Source organism: Microchirus variegatus (genome assembly GCF_963457635.1).
Source record: "Microchirus variegatus genome assembly, chromosome: 15".
Taxonomy (NCBI): Eukaryota; Metazoa; Chordata; class Actinopteri; order Pleuronectiformes; family Soleidae; genus Microchirus; species Microchirus variegatus.
In genome coordinates, this window is record NC_139816.1 from 14,154,544 (window position 1) to 14,170,817 (window position 16,274).

Consider the following 16,274-nt stretch of genomic DNA (forward strand, 5'->3'; position numbering starts at 1 on the left):
ACTCCTGTGACTGGGCAGGAGGATCTGGTTGTCTTTTTTTCCTTTACGTTGAGACCTTTGTTGCTATTCTTCTGTGTCACTCACCCATCCCGATGAACTTCTTCTCTCCTCCCTTTCTGTTCAACCATTGTTGTTTTTATATTGTCCTCCTTACCTTCCTCCTCCAGACCTACAATAGCAGCGGTGGCGGCGGCTCAGTGGGAGGCGTCACCTCTCTGCCTGCCTCCTCACAGAAGCGACTTGATGATGGCAGTGCCCGTTTCACCAACGCCAACTTCCAGGAAGTGTCTTCTGTTCACCCCAGTGGCAGCTCTAAAGACAGTTTGGTTGCTGACACTGGAAAAGTGGCTTCCGAGATGAAGAACAAGAAGAATATTGGCGGAAATCACACAGCGGGACAGAGGGGTGGCCGCAAGTCTCTCACCTCCTCAGGGAAACCCCTTCCCTCTGCCATGGTCACCATGGCAACCTCCTCCACATCTGCCTCTGCCTCCACCGGGCCTTTCCACCAAGGTAAATTGATGACTCCAAATGGTCTCGTATGTTAATTTTCCCACTGTAGGGAATTAACCCAGCAGTTAGAAAAATGGAAGCACAGTGACAAATCATCTGGCGTTGCCGTTCTACTAGCAGACTTAACTATTGCAACTGCAGCACAATTCAAAATTACTGCCATGATATTAAAGCCCAAACAAGAGTGTGATGCATGTATTTCTGCGTGTGTGTGTATGCTGTGTCATTGGCTGCATTTTTTTTGGCCAGACACCAGACTTGTAGTGTTTGCCCCCATGATAAGAGTGTTTCGTCTCGACTGCCTCTGGCTCCTGCAATGTCTCTATTCCCAGACAGAGTTGCCCCCCCCTACACACACACACACACACACACACATATACAGAACATGTGTGGAGGTCAAGGCTTGAATAGAGTCATTGCTCACACCAAGCTCTTGTGTTTTGTACTATCAGTACCTTGAAAAATCCCTCTTCAGATGTGTGTTTGTGTGTGAGGTTTTGCTCTCTTACATGGGAGGACTACAGGATGAGGGATGTCTGACTGAAGAGCAGATAGAAAGCGCAGAGCAGATAAAGTCCTTAATGTGGTTATCTTGCTCCTGCCGCTCCCATGATGATGGCAATGAGAGACGTATGGAAACTTCTAAGCTGTTTCCTCTCTTGCCTCCTCCTCTTACGTTTGGCCTCTTTTGTTTGTCCGTTCCTATCTTCACTTTATTGTCTCAATTTTCCGAGTGTCTGTCTTTCTCCCAGGCCTCCTGTTGACCAGTGCCAGCAAGATGCCGTCTGCCCCTTCCTCTTCAGACTTCCTAAGTTTCTCTGATTCATCGTTACGTCCCGGGGGTGGAACTACCTTCTCCTCCCCGCCGTCTTTCAGCAGCTGCCTTGTAAAGCCGAGCTCAGAGGGCGGAGCTTCGGAGGGAACTACTACGCTTTTTGGTTCCCTCATGTCAGCTACTACGGCTTCTGCAGGTGAGAAAGATAGTTATTAGGAAAGGAGGGTCCACAGATAACTGTCAGTTTAGTCATTTTAGTCACACCCACATGGGGAAACACACGAGTGAGAGGCAGCAGACATGCAGCCAGTGTGAACCAGGCCTTCGAATTAGTCATATTCTCACTCCAGTGAATTTTACCTCTGCATTTAACCCATGGATGAACACATAAAGTGCGTTCAGGAACAATGCTGATGGCAAACACTTTTTAGTCTGTAATTCTTTGACATTTTCTCGACAACACAATTCATCACACTTGTATAAATAATTGTCAGATTAAATCATAATGAAAAAAAAAAAACAGTTTGCCTTAATAATAATTTTTTAACTGACAAAGCAAACCTATGTGCTCCTTTAGTTGTTTCCTTAATGCCTCTCATTTCAATAAACTGCAGCAAAGCACCAAAAGACCTCCAACATTATGCTTAAATATTCTGCTCTGCTTTCTTATCATTGCAGTGGGTGGGAAACTATACGAGAATTCCCACAGTCACACAGCGAATGAGACGACAAGCCTCAGTGGGTCTGCTGGATACAAACGGCCCCAGCCCACCAGCTCAGGGCAAGGCATCGTTGGAGCAGTGGCAGGAGGAGGGGAGGACGGGGTTAAGAAGAAAAAGAAGGGCAACTGGCGAAACAGATTTGGACCTTGCTTCACCACGGATGTGAAGCCCTCGGAGCCAGCGCCCTCCCTGACTCTCCCTACCTCCACGACAGCCAATACCTCCTCCTCCCCTTCCTCTCCTTCCTCTTCTTCATCCACGACGCTCCCGGGCCGGCCAGGCTTAGTTTCCAGCAGTGGATTAGGAGTCGGTGTAGGAGGAGGAGGAGAGAGGGGGCTGGGGGTCATGGGTGTCGGCAGTGGGATGCAGAAGTCCCCGTCACTTCTCAGGAATGGGAGTCTGCAAAGCAACAATAGCTCCACAACCACTGGAGCAGGTGAGGAAGACACAAAAACATAACACACTTAAAGCTCAAAAACATTTTGCGTTCAGGTTTCACAGATCCAAGAAAGAGAAATATCTTCCCAGATTTCCCTGTAATGTCTTCAGAAATTGTAATTATCTTCACAGTTTGGCTTTTCGCAAAGCAAATAAACAGAAATTAATTATTGTGGGCAGCAAAAATGAGGCAAAGAACTCCACTATTAGATTAAGTCAAGATTTATTAGCCCATTAAACAAAATCGGTGTGCTCCTTTGTGCTCACCACCATAGTGTCACATGTGAGCCGAAGGGAAGTGCCTTATGAGTGGCATTGTTGTGGCAGTTCTTGTTTTTAAAATTCAGATCCTGACTTTTTGATTTTTTTTTTTATGTCTGTGTGTTTTTCTTCCCTCCAAGAAATGCTGATGAATTTAACAAAAGATTCCCCCCGTGCTGGAAGGTATTAGCATTACTAATCACAGACAGCAAAGATTTGACACACCTTTGTAATTGGCTCCTTGTGTGCATCTGTATGTGTCAGAGTGCAGGTCTATGTGTTATTTTCTCACACACGTGTAAGTGGCGAGAATGTTTTTTTTTTTTCTTTCCTCATCATGTTCAGTTGCTTGGCAACTGTCTTTATGCTTTGGAGTTCCCCTCTGCTGATGGAAATGGCTCCGTACAACCCACACATCCCCACTGCTCCCCCCTTTCCTTTCCAGAATTACTACTACCCTCCTTTTGTTTCCCTCGCTTTCTCGCTCCTACCTGCATTCTGCTCATTCCACAAGTTCTCGCCCTCACCTGTTGATGCTTACGCAGTTTCATTATGTGTTTGAGAACATAGTAACAAGTGCAATCCAAATATGCTGTACTTGTTTCGGCGTTTTATCACATTAGCAAATCCTCCTTTAACGGAATATTATTTGTCTCCGACACATTAAAAAGAGTATTTATTTTTGTAAAAGGGGTTCAGGTACACGTGTGAGTATTCCCACATCACACCTCTGCACAATTGCGAGTAAAATGGAGTAAAACACACCAATTAGCCTGCACAATTCTATTAATTACATTGACTGTGGAGACCACCATATAGTCTCATTTGTCTTGCTACTGTTTCATAATGGTCCAGCATTTTTTTTGCACTCCACACAATAACGCAAAAGATCTCTGACTTAGTGTTTTGTGCTGTTGCTTTATTGTAGAGGTGTGTGCATTGTTATTTTCCCTCTTATTTCTTTTAGCAGTTTCTGGATGTTAAACATTAGAAAAACTCCACTTAAGCTGTGCATGCACCCACAGTTAGGCATACACAGTCAACAATCTTATTGTCCGTTGATTTGTGACTTCTCGGACCGTTACCCCGTGCATTATGTGACGGACAAACGCTGCTTCCAGAAATGCAGTACAACTCTGGACATTCCCAGACATTTACCCAGAGGAGCGACGTAAATGTCTGAATCGGTTAAACTGACAGTTAAAACAGTGCGGCTAGAATTACATTCCTGGATACGAAACCAATGTGGTCTCTTACCGTCACTCGCGCCCATTGTGCTCAGGTTTGATTATTCTAAAATATCAACGTGTTTCTCAAAAGTGACAATCTTTAGTCAATAAGTGATTGATTGTATTGGATCGTCCAAGAAATAGTTTTTACAAGTTTGTTTTCCTTTTCGCTGTGAAGTTCTCGAAGTACGTGTGTGTGTGTTAGAAAGTTGTGCGGTCGCTAAGTAACGACACATATCCTGATCAAAACTTTTTTGTTATTGGGTATGATATGGCCGTCTAAATTAAAGAGACATATTTTAAAATATACACAGACATGAACTTAAAACCTTAACAATTATGTTGTAGTATATATATACATATGTTGCTTCATTAATTTCCGTGTGACTGAAAGAATATTGCGATTACTTTAACCAAGCAAAATGCAGTAATTAGGACATTTCTCTTGCAAATTAAACCATTGTGTCGTTGTATCGCAGAATTTATGTATAGCTGTGAATATTATTGTTTAGTTGTGTATTATGTTTCTGAAGCTTGAAGCTGCAGAAGTGAGTCACTGCTGTTGAATATATAAATATATATATATATATTTATATATATATATATATATATATATATATTTTTTTTTTTTTAAAGCAGTGCTGTTGTTGGTGTTTTGTTAGTTATTCCACAACCGTTGAGTTTCTGGTGCTTTTTCCCTTCAGCAGTGGTGGCATTTGTGACCACATCTGGTAAAAGAAGATAGGGCAAACGTGTGTGTGTGTGTGTGTGAGAGAGAGAGGGGGGGAATCGTGTTCTTTCTACTGTAAATATTTAGCCGAGGGTTAATGCAGGGCAGTAATGGGGAGGATCTTGCCCCCCCCCACCCACCCACCATCCTGTCTGCTGACTCCACCGTGCTGATTGATAGATAGTTAGGCTGATAGATATTTGTTGGGTGGGTGCTGAGGCAGGGGGTTAGATTTTGGCTAGGTTAATGTTTGACTGCACGGGGGTCACTGATGGGACGGGACAAGCTGCCGGTGGGTTTTGGTGTGTGGGGGAGGAAAGATGTTGCGTGAACCTGAATTTACTCAGGCCAGTGTGTGTGTGTGTGTGATGAAAAGAAATGGTGGTATTAGAGTGAGCGAGAGAGAGGAGTGAAAGATGTTTATTTTAGTTAAAGATTTATTTGATGTTTTTTTCATTTCCGTTCTATCTTTGTTGCTCTTTCTCTTTTCTTGGTGAATCATGATTATTAGCATTTCGGTTTCATGTGGGGGGGGTAGTTGTGAAAAGCAGGGAAATATTCAGTGAATTGAATTAGAAATAACGCTTTTTGTTAAATTATAAAACCTGCATTTGTTAGTTTTACCTCTCTCCAACCATTCAGTTCCATTTTGATGTACTAGTTTAATAAATGTCTGCAGCAATAGATTTGTGAAAATAAATATTTGGGAGCTATGTATACATTTACTGAATGAAAAAAAAAGATATTGTATAATTTTCCAAAAATGTGTTAGAATAGTTTTTAAAATTTTGATTGTGTTAATTGATATTTTTACTTTTTAAATAGTATAATTTGTATACGTGACTGCAACTCAGTGGCGGTCAATATGCCTGAAAATGGCTTCAAAATATTTTTGTGAATTTAAATAGATGGAAAGCAAATTTATAAATGGAACGGTTAGATTAATAAGTCATAGCGGTAGAAGCTGTAATATAAACAGGACACACACACACACACACACACAGAAAAACCTGTATTTTCTTTCTTTAAATAACATATTTGGTTTAATTGTAAAGATGATTGTTTCATAAGTATGCTGGTCTTCTGCTGTAACTCTGCGAATGACATGGCTTACACACACACACACACACACACACACACACACACACACACACACACACACACACACACACACACACACACAGAGACAGAGTCATTGGCTGCCCTCTCTGTAGCTCTGCTCCTTCCACACGTTGCTGTGGTTCTTCCTGTTTGTCTTTAATGGTAAACATTTTAAGAATAACGCATCTTTTTTTTGTCACCACAGTGTTTTCACAGTTTGTGTCTACATTTAATTTATGAACTGTGAATTGATGACTACCCACAATTTGAATATATATTTACATTTGTATAGGACAAGATTATAATGGGACATGGGATTTAACCCTCCCTAAATAGAAAGCATAGATTTCCTGTCGAGATAGTATCAGCTTGATTTAATCAACGTGGATATTTTGGAAGCTTAAACTCGCACTGAGCAGGAATGGAACAGGAACAGGCAGGTCGTGGTGATGGAGGTAGTTGTGTTTTTAGGGGCTTAAAGTTATTGATCGCACAGATCTTTCTGTGTGTGTAAAACTGTTCCTTGTCAGGTTTGGTTTTCATCAAAAAGTAGTAATTGGTAAATAATTGGAATTTTTCTTGTTTTGAAAATCCACTTGTGTTTATTTTTCCATTTAATGATTTACTTTTTTACCTTTGGTGAAACCTCTCACACTTCAAACCTGTGAATCCGCAGACGTGCAGCTTCAAGGTTTTTTCTCAAGAGTGAAAATTCTAATTAAAATAAAGATGTGCAACCAATTTGCACATTTATTTACAAGTTGCCTTTGCCTTAAAATTATAATTACTGAATATATAAAAAAACATTTTTTTTTTAAATTCGAACACGCCTTATGGAGCTTATATTATAAATATTGCACACTTTGATTAATACCTGTATTATTATATTATGATGTAAATATGAATTAGAATAAACCAGTAGTTCCCTGTTGTTGCTACGTCTTGTTTTTCATGAGCTGTTAAACTGTTGGTTTGGCCTCTAAATGCTGCAGCTGAAGATCTCTCGGGAGCACACGCCCTCTGAGCCTCTGCAGACCTGCTTTGCGTATCAATTTTTCCGGTGCATATTACAAACTGTTATAAATAGTTTGTAGGCCCATGTAGTGCTTCTCTCTCCCTCCCTCCCTCCACCCTCCACCCCTCCCCTCCTGGCACAAAGATCTCTTGTTCCCTCAGTGAATGTGTGCTGCCCTGAGCCATTCAGGCTTTTGTGGGCTGAGGGGCCCCCTCCTCCCCCCCCCTCCTCTGCTGGGGTCAAAGGGGGGCAGGGGCAGGGCTTATCCCTGGTTAGTGGGTGAGCACTGGGGTGAGAGAGCGGAGAGAGAGATGGGGAGGGAGAAAGAGAGTGTGTCCGACAGAGAAAAGAGATAAGAGCCCAAAGCATGTGTATGGGTGTGTGAAAATAGAGCAGTGTTTGTGTTTGCATAGGAGATCTAAAACTAGGTTAGACCGTGTAAAGTATAATGTTCATCATTTTTTAACACGCTTGGTTAAATTTTCCAAATAATTTTGCGTGTTGGCGGAGAATGTGTAAATTGATTTTCCTCTGTCCCCACTTGTGCAAAATTGTCACGCGAAAGATTCAAGTCATTTGAGACATTAAATAAATTCTCTACAGTTAAACTGATGTTTTTATTATAGGAAAATTAAATTAAAGTTTATTATAATGCTGGACAATAAATACTATAATTATATTGTAATATAATTTTGGTTTATACCAGTTTAACAGAAGTAATCAGTGTGATGTCAGTTCATGAGATATTGCGCTGAACAGTTTACCTCAGATTTGTGAAATGTCACTTTAGCATGTGTTGTTTTTTGTCTTCAAAATAAATGTAAAACCACCAAATTAGTCTTTAATTAGCTGCTATTTATCACATATTTTAATTTTATTTTTACTCTGCTATTAAAATTGTAAAACCCATTAGATCTGCCGCTTTTAAAACCCCCCTTAATTTCTCAAACTAATCATGTTATTTAGCAGCTTGTTTATCATTCTCAACACCTCTCTCTCTTTGCTGTGAAAAGATGTTCTGTTGCTGTGGTTATGAAAAAATCGTTAAAGATGTGTTTGACTGGAATTATAGGAGGTGAAATGCACTTGTGTTTTTAATAACACATGGTACGATCAGGCTCAATTTTCCTAAATATAACGCTCTTCTTTCCCCCAATTCCCCCCCCCCACAGGTGTTTTCTCGGGTGCCGATGGGTCAACGTCGGGCGCAGGGGTGGCCGCGGTGGGCGGGCCCACCTCTGAGTTGTCACAGCAACAGCAGCCCACACCCTCTCTAGCCCCTCCCTCTCCGTTCACGGCCACCGCCCCGCTAACCAGCACAGCCTCCACGCACGTGAGTTAAAAAAAAAACCTGGGCTGAAAACTCACGCTTACATGAGAACACACACTTTTTTTCGGCAACCACTTTGTCCGTCAGTTCGCCCACATCTCCCGTATCTTTGATCTTAAGTGTAGGAACACAAATGAAGCTCATTTAAAAGTCTTTTCACGCCACATCTCGTGTGAATTATGTGTGAGGTGTGTGTGCTTTGTTGTGTAGATTGTGTTTGTGTGACTCTGCAGCCTAATTCAGTAACTATTGACCCTAAGTAAAGTAATGCAATTTTATTTTTTTTAACAAATTTACAAGCAATATACAGAGATTTGTAAAAAAAAAAATAAAGAAAAGAAAAATATAGTTCAGGTTATAATTTAATAAAATCCTGCTGGATTATGTCATCTTCTTATACACACTCACTATTATGCTTTCCATGAATGTGAAGGACAGTAAAAAAAAAAAAAAACAAAGAAAAGAAAAGAAAATCAACCTTGATTTATTTCAAAGGTTTGTGAGTTTGTTGTAGACATTAAATAACTTTAACCACATGTTTTCACCACTTCAAACATATTTACGTCATTTAAACTATGGAAGCAACAGTTTGGCAGCTTTATCCACATCAGAATAAATTGTGCTGATTTTTTTTCTACCAAAGACTGGAATTTTTTTTAAATGCTTTTACAGTTTTACATACGCTAGTGAGGATGTTAACTGTAACTTGATCAGTCACCCTGCGTCTCATAATCACTGCCCCGTCACTTAAAGAAAAAGACACAAAAACTCCTCTTCAATCACTGACCCTGGTGTCTGTCTTTTTCAAAACCTCCCCAAAAAAAACATGCAGTGTCCACCAAACTCTATTTTTCTTGTGTGTCCACTCACTTTCTTTCTTTCACACACACTTTTTCTCACCCTCGACCTTCCTTCTCTCTGTCCCCTTCCATTTCTCTTTTTTTTTCTCCCTCCGTTGTCCTGTGATGTAATGACATCTGACAAGCACCACAGTAGGGATGGAGGGATAGATGGAGGGTTGGGGTTGGGGCTGGTATTGTGTGTGTGTGTGTGTGTGCATGTAGGTTGGGGGGGACGGGGTTGCATTCATGCCTTGAATTGGCAGGCCTGGCCTTCATCTTCCTCGTTCCTCTCTGTTCAGTACATAATATAGAAGACAGGAGGAGGCCCAGGAAAAGCACAGGATATCACGCCTCTTTGTAGCCGGGATCTCTGTGCTTGTGTTGTCGATATTTTTGTGTTGCTCCAAAGTAAAAGTGGAGGGATACATGAGCTACTTTTTCGTGCGTGCAGAGTAACTGACGCCTAAATCTGCAGACATTATGCAACGACAGCGGGATGACAGCATCAGGGTTCCCTCTAGTATGTGTGTGCGTTTGTGCGCATGCATGAGTGTGTAAGAAAGACCGTTTTTTTTTTTTTTTAGTTCAATAGCAGACTCCTCTCAGCCTACTGTTATTGGCTATCAGCCCAGGCCAGAGAAAGGGACTCTGAGAGAGAGAGAGGGACTTTGAATGAAAAATGAATGTAAATGAAAAATGAATGTTGATGGGAAAGGGGGCTGGATTATGGCAATGAGGGGGAGGGGGAGGAGGAGTTGGTGTAAGGGAAGGGTTATCTAAAGAGAAATCTAAAATCATTGCACTGTGGGAAGAGGACGGAGGGAACAGGTTGAATGTAATGTTTTACACAGATTCGAATTTTCCAGGATGTTTTCCTAATTTAATTTTTTAGATGCACCACTTCTATTGATGTGTAATAAGATAATATAATCCCCTGAGATTTCCCAAGAAGACGAGCCAAAAATGTGTTTACTTACCAAAGACTTGTGTGTTCAGTATTTGTCTCTTTGTGTTGGTGGTTTTTAGATTCGCTTTCTTAAATGTATCCAATTATTTGTTTTTATATGTATCATAACCCCAACCAATATATTTTTTTTTTTTCATAACTTGAATACAATAAAAATAAGTGTCTCCCTATATCTATTACAGCACGGGCATAATTTGCAAAGCTCCTGAACCTTTTCAACATTTTGTAACAGAACCCATTAAAGTGACTTGATTCAGTTTTCCGTGGTGTTGCATGCTCCAGTTGTAGTTTTACTCTTTAGTTACCAAAAACAGTCAGCCATTTTGTACACCTGATTCTGCTCCTGGCGTTCCATCGTCAGTCTTTACCCTCTCACCCACCCCACCCTTCACTCCACAGTCCTTATTTGGGAAATGCCTTAATTGGATTAAACTCTATGCATCAGAAACACTTTGTCAGCGTGTCGGCGTACTGTCACCAAGCCACTGTGTGTGTGTGTGTGTGTGTGTGTGTGTGTGACTGAATAATGAGCTTCATAATTTGCTATTTTTATGTACAAAAGCAGCTATATGTTGTTATATTCACATCCAGCTATTTATATCCACGTCCAAATACGATTTAATGGCATTAAGTCATTTGTGGTTGTTATGACTAAGTGTTATCAAAAATTAAAACTGTTCAAAGATTGAAGATTTTCAGCGTTGAATCCAGGCACCGTAACTAATAACTAATTAAACTTTCTGGCCAAACACACACACACATATATGTATATAGATACATTATATATATGTGTGTATATGTATATATATATATATATTTGTGTGTGTGATGTGTATATATATATATATATATATATATATATATACATATATGTGTGTTTATATATATATTATGTGTGTGTGTGTGTGTGTATGTATATATGCATGTATATATTTATGTGTGTGTGTATATATATATATGTATATATATACATATATGTAGCTACATTGGTTGTAAATTGCAGAAAATTAAAACATTAGAAATTAATGAAATATATTATATGTATAGTTTAGAGCTGACACAATTACTCAATTAATCGTGAACTATTTTGATAGTCGATGAATCAGTTTGAAGCTTTTTTTCATGTTTAAGTTGTTTCAGCTTCTTAAAAGTGAATATTTTTGTCGTTTCTGTGCTCCATATAACAAAGAAATCATTAAAAGTGAATCATTGTGGTTTGTGGCCGAAACAAGACATTTGAGAACCTCATTATTTCCAGGTTTGACAAACTGAAATTTTTGAACGTTTTCTGACATTTTATGGACCAAAGATTACTCGATTAATTTAGAAAATAATTGATAATGAAAATAATTGATTATGGAAATAATTGATTGTGGATGTGGAAATTTGTTATTATATAAGCATAGTTATTTCATGTGTAAATTGAACTTATTCCAACTTTCAAAATAACCTTCTGACACATATGATGACAACTAATCATACTGCATTATTACTGAATTGAAGTCCCTAAAATTATTTATAATCCAGTGAACTTTGTTCAAGTTGTTCTATAGGAGAAGTTTTGTAAACAAAAGAACCTGTCTGTTAAGAATGGCACTGTCTATCATTTAAATCACAGTGAAATGTTGTGTCTCACAGTGACTCTCTGTATCTGTCCTCAGGTGAGCGGTCTGCCGGGGTCCGTCTTCAACCTCGCTCCCTCCCACATGTTCGGTAATAGGCTGAACCCCAACTCGGCCATGGCAGCGCTCATCGCTCAGACCGAGGCCTCACCAGCAGGTATGCAAACCTACTTCTACGTAAATGTGTGTGTGTATGTGTGACAAAAATATGCATGTGCGTCAGAGTGAAAGAAGGAGATAATGGATAGGTCACGCCCCCTTCAGTCCCTCAGAGAGGTGAAGGGTCAGTACTTGATATTTTCAAGCTCCTCCCACTCAGCTCCAGTTACACCCGTCCTCTCTCACCATTAAACTCTGTCACTCATACAAAGAAAATACAGTTCATGAGCTCATGAATGCAATTAACATGCAAAATGTATTTGTTTCCAATGTGAGAGAATAAAGGAGGGTTTGTCAACATGGCAGTGAGAGAATTTGAGGAGGAAGAGGAGGCTAGGATCGTGGCTCAGGAACAGGAAGTGTTGTAGAAAGGGGGTTTGGTGGTTTGTTGTCTGTCCACTGCAGGAGCTGATGAGGGAGTAAAGTGGTGGCTTTAGTAATCAGAGTAGTCACTTCCTGATACAAGACATCTGGCTCAACGGAGAGAGGAGAAGACGCGAGAGAGAGAGAGAAAAAAAAAAGCGTAAAAGAGGAGGAGCAGGAAAGAAAGGTTGGTTAGTTCCTGCTGCCGGTCAGCAGTCATCAGAGTCGGATCCACTGTGACCTGCAGGTCAGCTCACTAATCAGACTGCATGACAGACAGGCGCAGGGAGTCTCTCCGTGTGAGTCTGTTTCCTGGAGAAAAAAAATCACTGCAACTTCATTTGTGATATCATTATTTTCATTAAAGCTGCAGTTTTTATATTACTGCATTATCGATTTAAAACCATCAAATTATTAATACTTATAATAATATAATACAACAATAAGTACTTGTCTGTAATACACATTTTTTAAGCTGGCATAGAACAAATGAATTGCAGACTTTGTGTGATTTTATTTTGGGATTTTTGAACAATAACCTTTTATTGTTACCTTTTAACCCTGTTAAATATCAAATTTAATTTATTAAATGTTTTTTTTCCGATGTTAGGAAAAAGCACATTGATTATTTGATATGTTTTCCTTTATTATTATTATTATTATTATTATTATTATTATTTAAATCACTGAGGACATTTAACAAGGACAAATGTCATAGTTGCGGAGTCTAAATTTTTTTAATGTCAAAATAATTTCTTGGGCACAAGGTGATGTCTGAAGTTGTGTTTTTTTTTTTGTCCTAACAACAATATAAAGCCATCTAATTTGAATATTTTAGTTTTGCTGTATAAACAATGAATGGATGATTGCAGTTGATTTTCTGCATCTACAGATGAACTGTTGCGTTAATTGTCCAATTGTCTCTGCGTGATTGTGAAAATAATCTCTATGCGGTCTCTAAGAAATGTCCATATTGCAGTTGCACACACACACATTAATGAGTGGCTACACAAGTTTCAAGTCGTGTTTGTGAGCCAGAAAGTGTCGCGTAAGCACAAACACGCAAGGTGTGCATGCATGTGCTTCTGTGTTTGTCGCCGGTTTACTTTGGCAGCCATTTCTCTTTGCTTTTTGAGTGTCTGGAGGGGAGGTGCCAGGACGGAAAGTGCCACGAGAGAGAATGGACTTGAAAAAGGAAGGCGAGTGAGGGACGAGTGTGGTGACCCGGTGGGGGTAAAAAGCTGGAATTGACTGTCTTAAGTAGAGGGGAGTTTGTCTGACTTGTGTAAATGCAAAAGTGTGCATCTGCGTGTGTGTGCATGTGTGATTCATTACTCCCACTGAGGGAAATGAAAAGAAGCGTCTGGCCATGGGCCCAGAGGGGGGGGGGGTGGGAGAGAGAGAGAGAGAGGGAGAAAATCATAGGCATTTTGACTGAAGGCTCGTTTGTGAAAGAGATACAAAGGAAAGAGAGAGAGTTTTGTGAGCTGCTGAGACTCAACTGTCACTGAAAGTGCAACATTTCTCTCTGTATTGTCTGTCTGTTCACATTCTGTTACTGGTTTGCTCCAGGGCAGCAACGTTTATTAATCAATTAGTAATTAATAAACCAAGTGCCAAACTATTTGCTTTGAGGGTTTTGTTTATGTGGAAGCATGCTCTCTGATTTCGCCGTCTGGCTGGTTTGCTCCTCTATGACGGTAATCTGAAAATCCTTGGATTGTGGTCAATACAAGTTTGTTTGAGGTTTTGAAAAATAGTTTGATATATAAATAATCCTCGGATCAATAGTCAATCTTAAAATAAAATATGCTTTGTTGCTGCTAGTTTGTTCACCCACAAAAATTATTTACTTTAAACCTGATGAAGTGTTTTGTGGCAGTAAATTAGTGCCTTGGTTTGTTAAGATTCCTTCTTAATTTCCTCATTAAATATCGGTCTGAATGCTGAAGTCTGGACATTTTCCTGAAATGGGCTGTGTGTGACAATGCAAATGTCTAAATGTCAGATATTCAGTAAATACAGGAGGAAAAGCAATCTCCTGCTGATGATTCTTTAGATATGGACAGCAAAAGTCAGATAAAGATTTAAAAAAAATAAATTTATATATATATTTTTGTCTCTAGAAAAATATCTTCAGTAATTTTAACACAAAGCTGAAAAAATCTGATTGAATATGAATCAATTTTCTGTTCGCAGTCATAACTGTAGTTGATCTTCAGTGCAGGTGCAGTCATTAAGCTGTTAATGTAGAGTTTCTTCCTGGACCACTTTATACACAAGTGGTTCGATCAACTTCTCAGATAAACACAGGAAATTATGTCTTTTTTTTCTATGTCACAGACAGACATGGATAGGTTTTCTGCTCTTTATTGTATTTGACAGCACAAACGGTATAAGCTTGTATAAATGACAAGCACAAGCAAACCTCAGCTGTGCTAACACTCCGTTGAGGTGTTCAGAGAGAGAGAGGGAGGTTACACTAAATATTATACACAATTTAGATGTTTCTTTCTGATGAAAGATAAATGACTTGAAGATGACCATCTGTTATTAACTTCTTATCTTGATTTTATGTGTGTGCACGTACAGATCAGGAGGTGGGAGACAGCAGCAGCAGCAATGTCGGTGCTCAGGGCTTCTCCGTAAAAGCTTCTCCAAAGACCACCCCACGGTGAGTACATGTGCCCTCTCTCTCTCTCTCTCAGATCCCCCCTCCCAAATCCCTCCTCATTTTTACATTCCTCTCTGGCCCCCCTCCGTCACCCATCCCCCCTCTCTGTTTTACCCTCTGCTGGCTTGCCGTCTCCTCTCTCTTCCTCTTCTCTCGCTCACACACACACACACATGCGCACACACACTTGCTTTCGCTTATACCCCCACAGGCAATCCTCGCTCGCTCAGCCAACGATAACTTGTGTTTTTGAAGGTGGTAACCATCCTTCAACTCCAGTTAGATTTGTTCTCTCTCGGTTTAATCACACATGGAAGGACAGTCCTGTGATCTGCATCATCTGCTTTTGGGAATATTTACATGGATGGTTTTCCGGGATGGGAATTATGATGATGATGCCGTTCCACTTTTGCTTGTTTCTGCTACTTTATGGGATGGATAATTTCACATGAGGAGGTTGGTGGCGTTATTCATCAAGAACACTGCAGCTGCACAATTCTAGATTTTTGTATTTGTATTTCTGACGTTTAATTAACAGAATATTCCTTTTAAAGTTGTGTTGTGAATTAATTTGTAATAATCTTTAGAACTTTTTTTTAGTTAATACATCGGATTTGTTTTGCATTTTTGTGTCACATCATGGATGTTGACACTTAAAAGCAGCATATTTACATTCAAACATCACGCTCCCTTTCCATTTTTTTACATTTCCCTCTGCATTACGCACCCATCACTCTGTCCTTTCTCTCCTCTTCCACCGTCTCTCATTTCTCCTCATTCGCACTCAACAGACTGTCTCAACACACACACCGTGATTTATCGCAGCAAGACAGGCCACTTCCCCTTCTCTGTCTCTCTCCTTCTCACATGTCCCCTTTCTCTCCCCGTCTTTCTCCCTCTCTCCCGCTCGCTCACACACAGACAGAAAGCCTGGCCCCTTTTCATTAAAGACCACTGTAACAACAAATTGATGTAGTTTTATAGCCAGCAGTGTCTATGTTTGTCTGACGTTTATGTTGGGTCGTTAATCTCCCTATTGACCTCTCTATCTTTCCTTTTCTATCCACGCTGTCCCTCCGTCTCCCTCTACGTCCATTCAGCTCACCCATTGGTGGCCTGCAGATCCGCTATGACTCGTCGGGGTCGTTGCCGGGGCCGGGTATGGGGTTGCTAGGGGCAGGGGGTGGCGGCGCAGGCGAGACGGTGCTCCCAGTGGCCACCAGCATAGAGCAGCTCCTGGAGAGGCAGTGGAACGAAGGACAGAGCTTCCTGCTGCAGCAGGGAGGCCAGGGAGATGGTGAGTGGACACTCGTGAAAACAAGAGAAACGCACAATCACACACAGAAGTCAGTGTGACACAGAACTGGACTATGACCTCCATTTTGCTATAAGGAAAGTCAAAGTTTCTTGAGTTACTGACTTTTTAGATACAGTGGAGGAGGGTTTGTTTTAATCAGGAGCAATCAGACACAAAAATGTTGCGTTTACAATGAAATGTCAACTTTCTCATTACTCAGCCAGCAAGTTTGGTTG

General features: G+C 40.4%; 1 protein-coding gene across 1 annotated transcript in view; it reads left to right on the forward strand.

Moving 5' to 3' along the window:
• mllt10 (MLLT10 histone lysine methyltransferase DOT1L cofactor) overlaps positions 1-16,274 on the forward strand; it is a gene marked incomplete at its 5' end in the record, with an annotated part of 38,864 nt that overhangs the window by 18,167 nt on the left and 4,423 nt on the right. Inside the window, 7 exon segments of the mRNA XM_083901401.1 lie at positions 168-513; positions 1,266-1,484; positions 1,967-2,446; positions 7,957-8,117; positions 11,585-11,702; positions 14,660-14,741; positions 15,842-16,038. Coding sequence (XP_083757527.1) covers positions 168-513; positions 1,266-1,484; positions 1,967-2,446; positions 7,957-8,117; positions 11,585-11,702; positions 14,660-14,741; positions 15,842-16,038 — 1,603 coding nt within the window.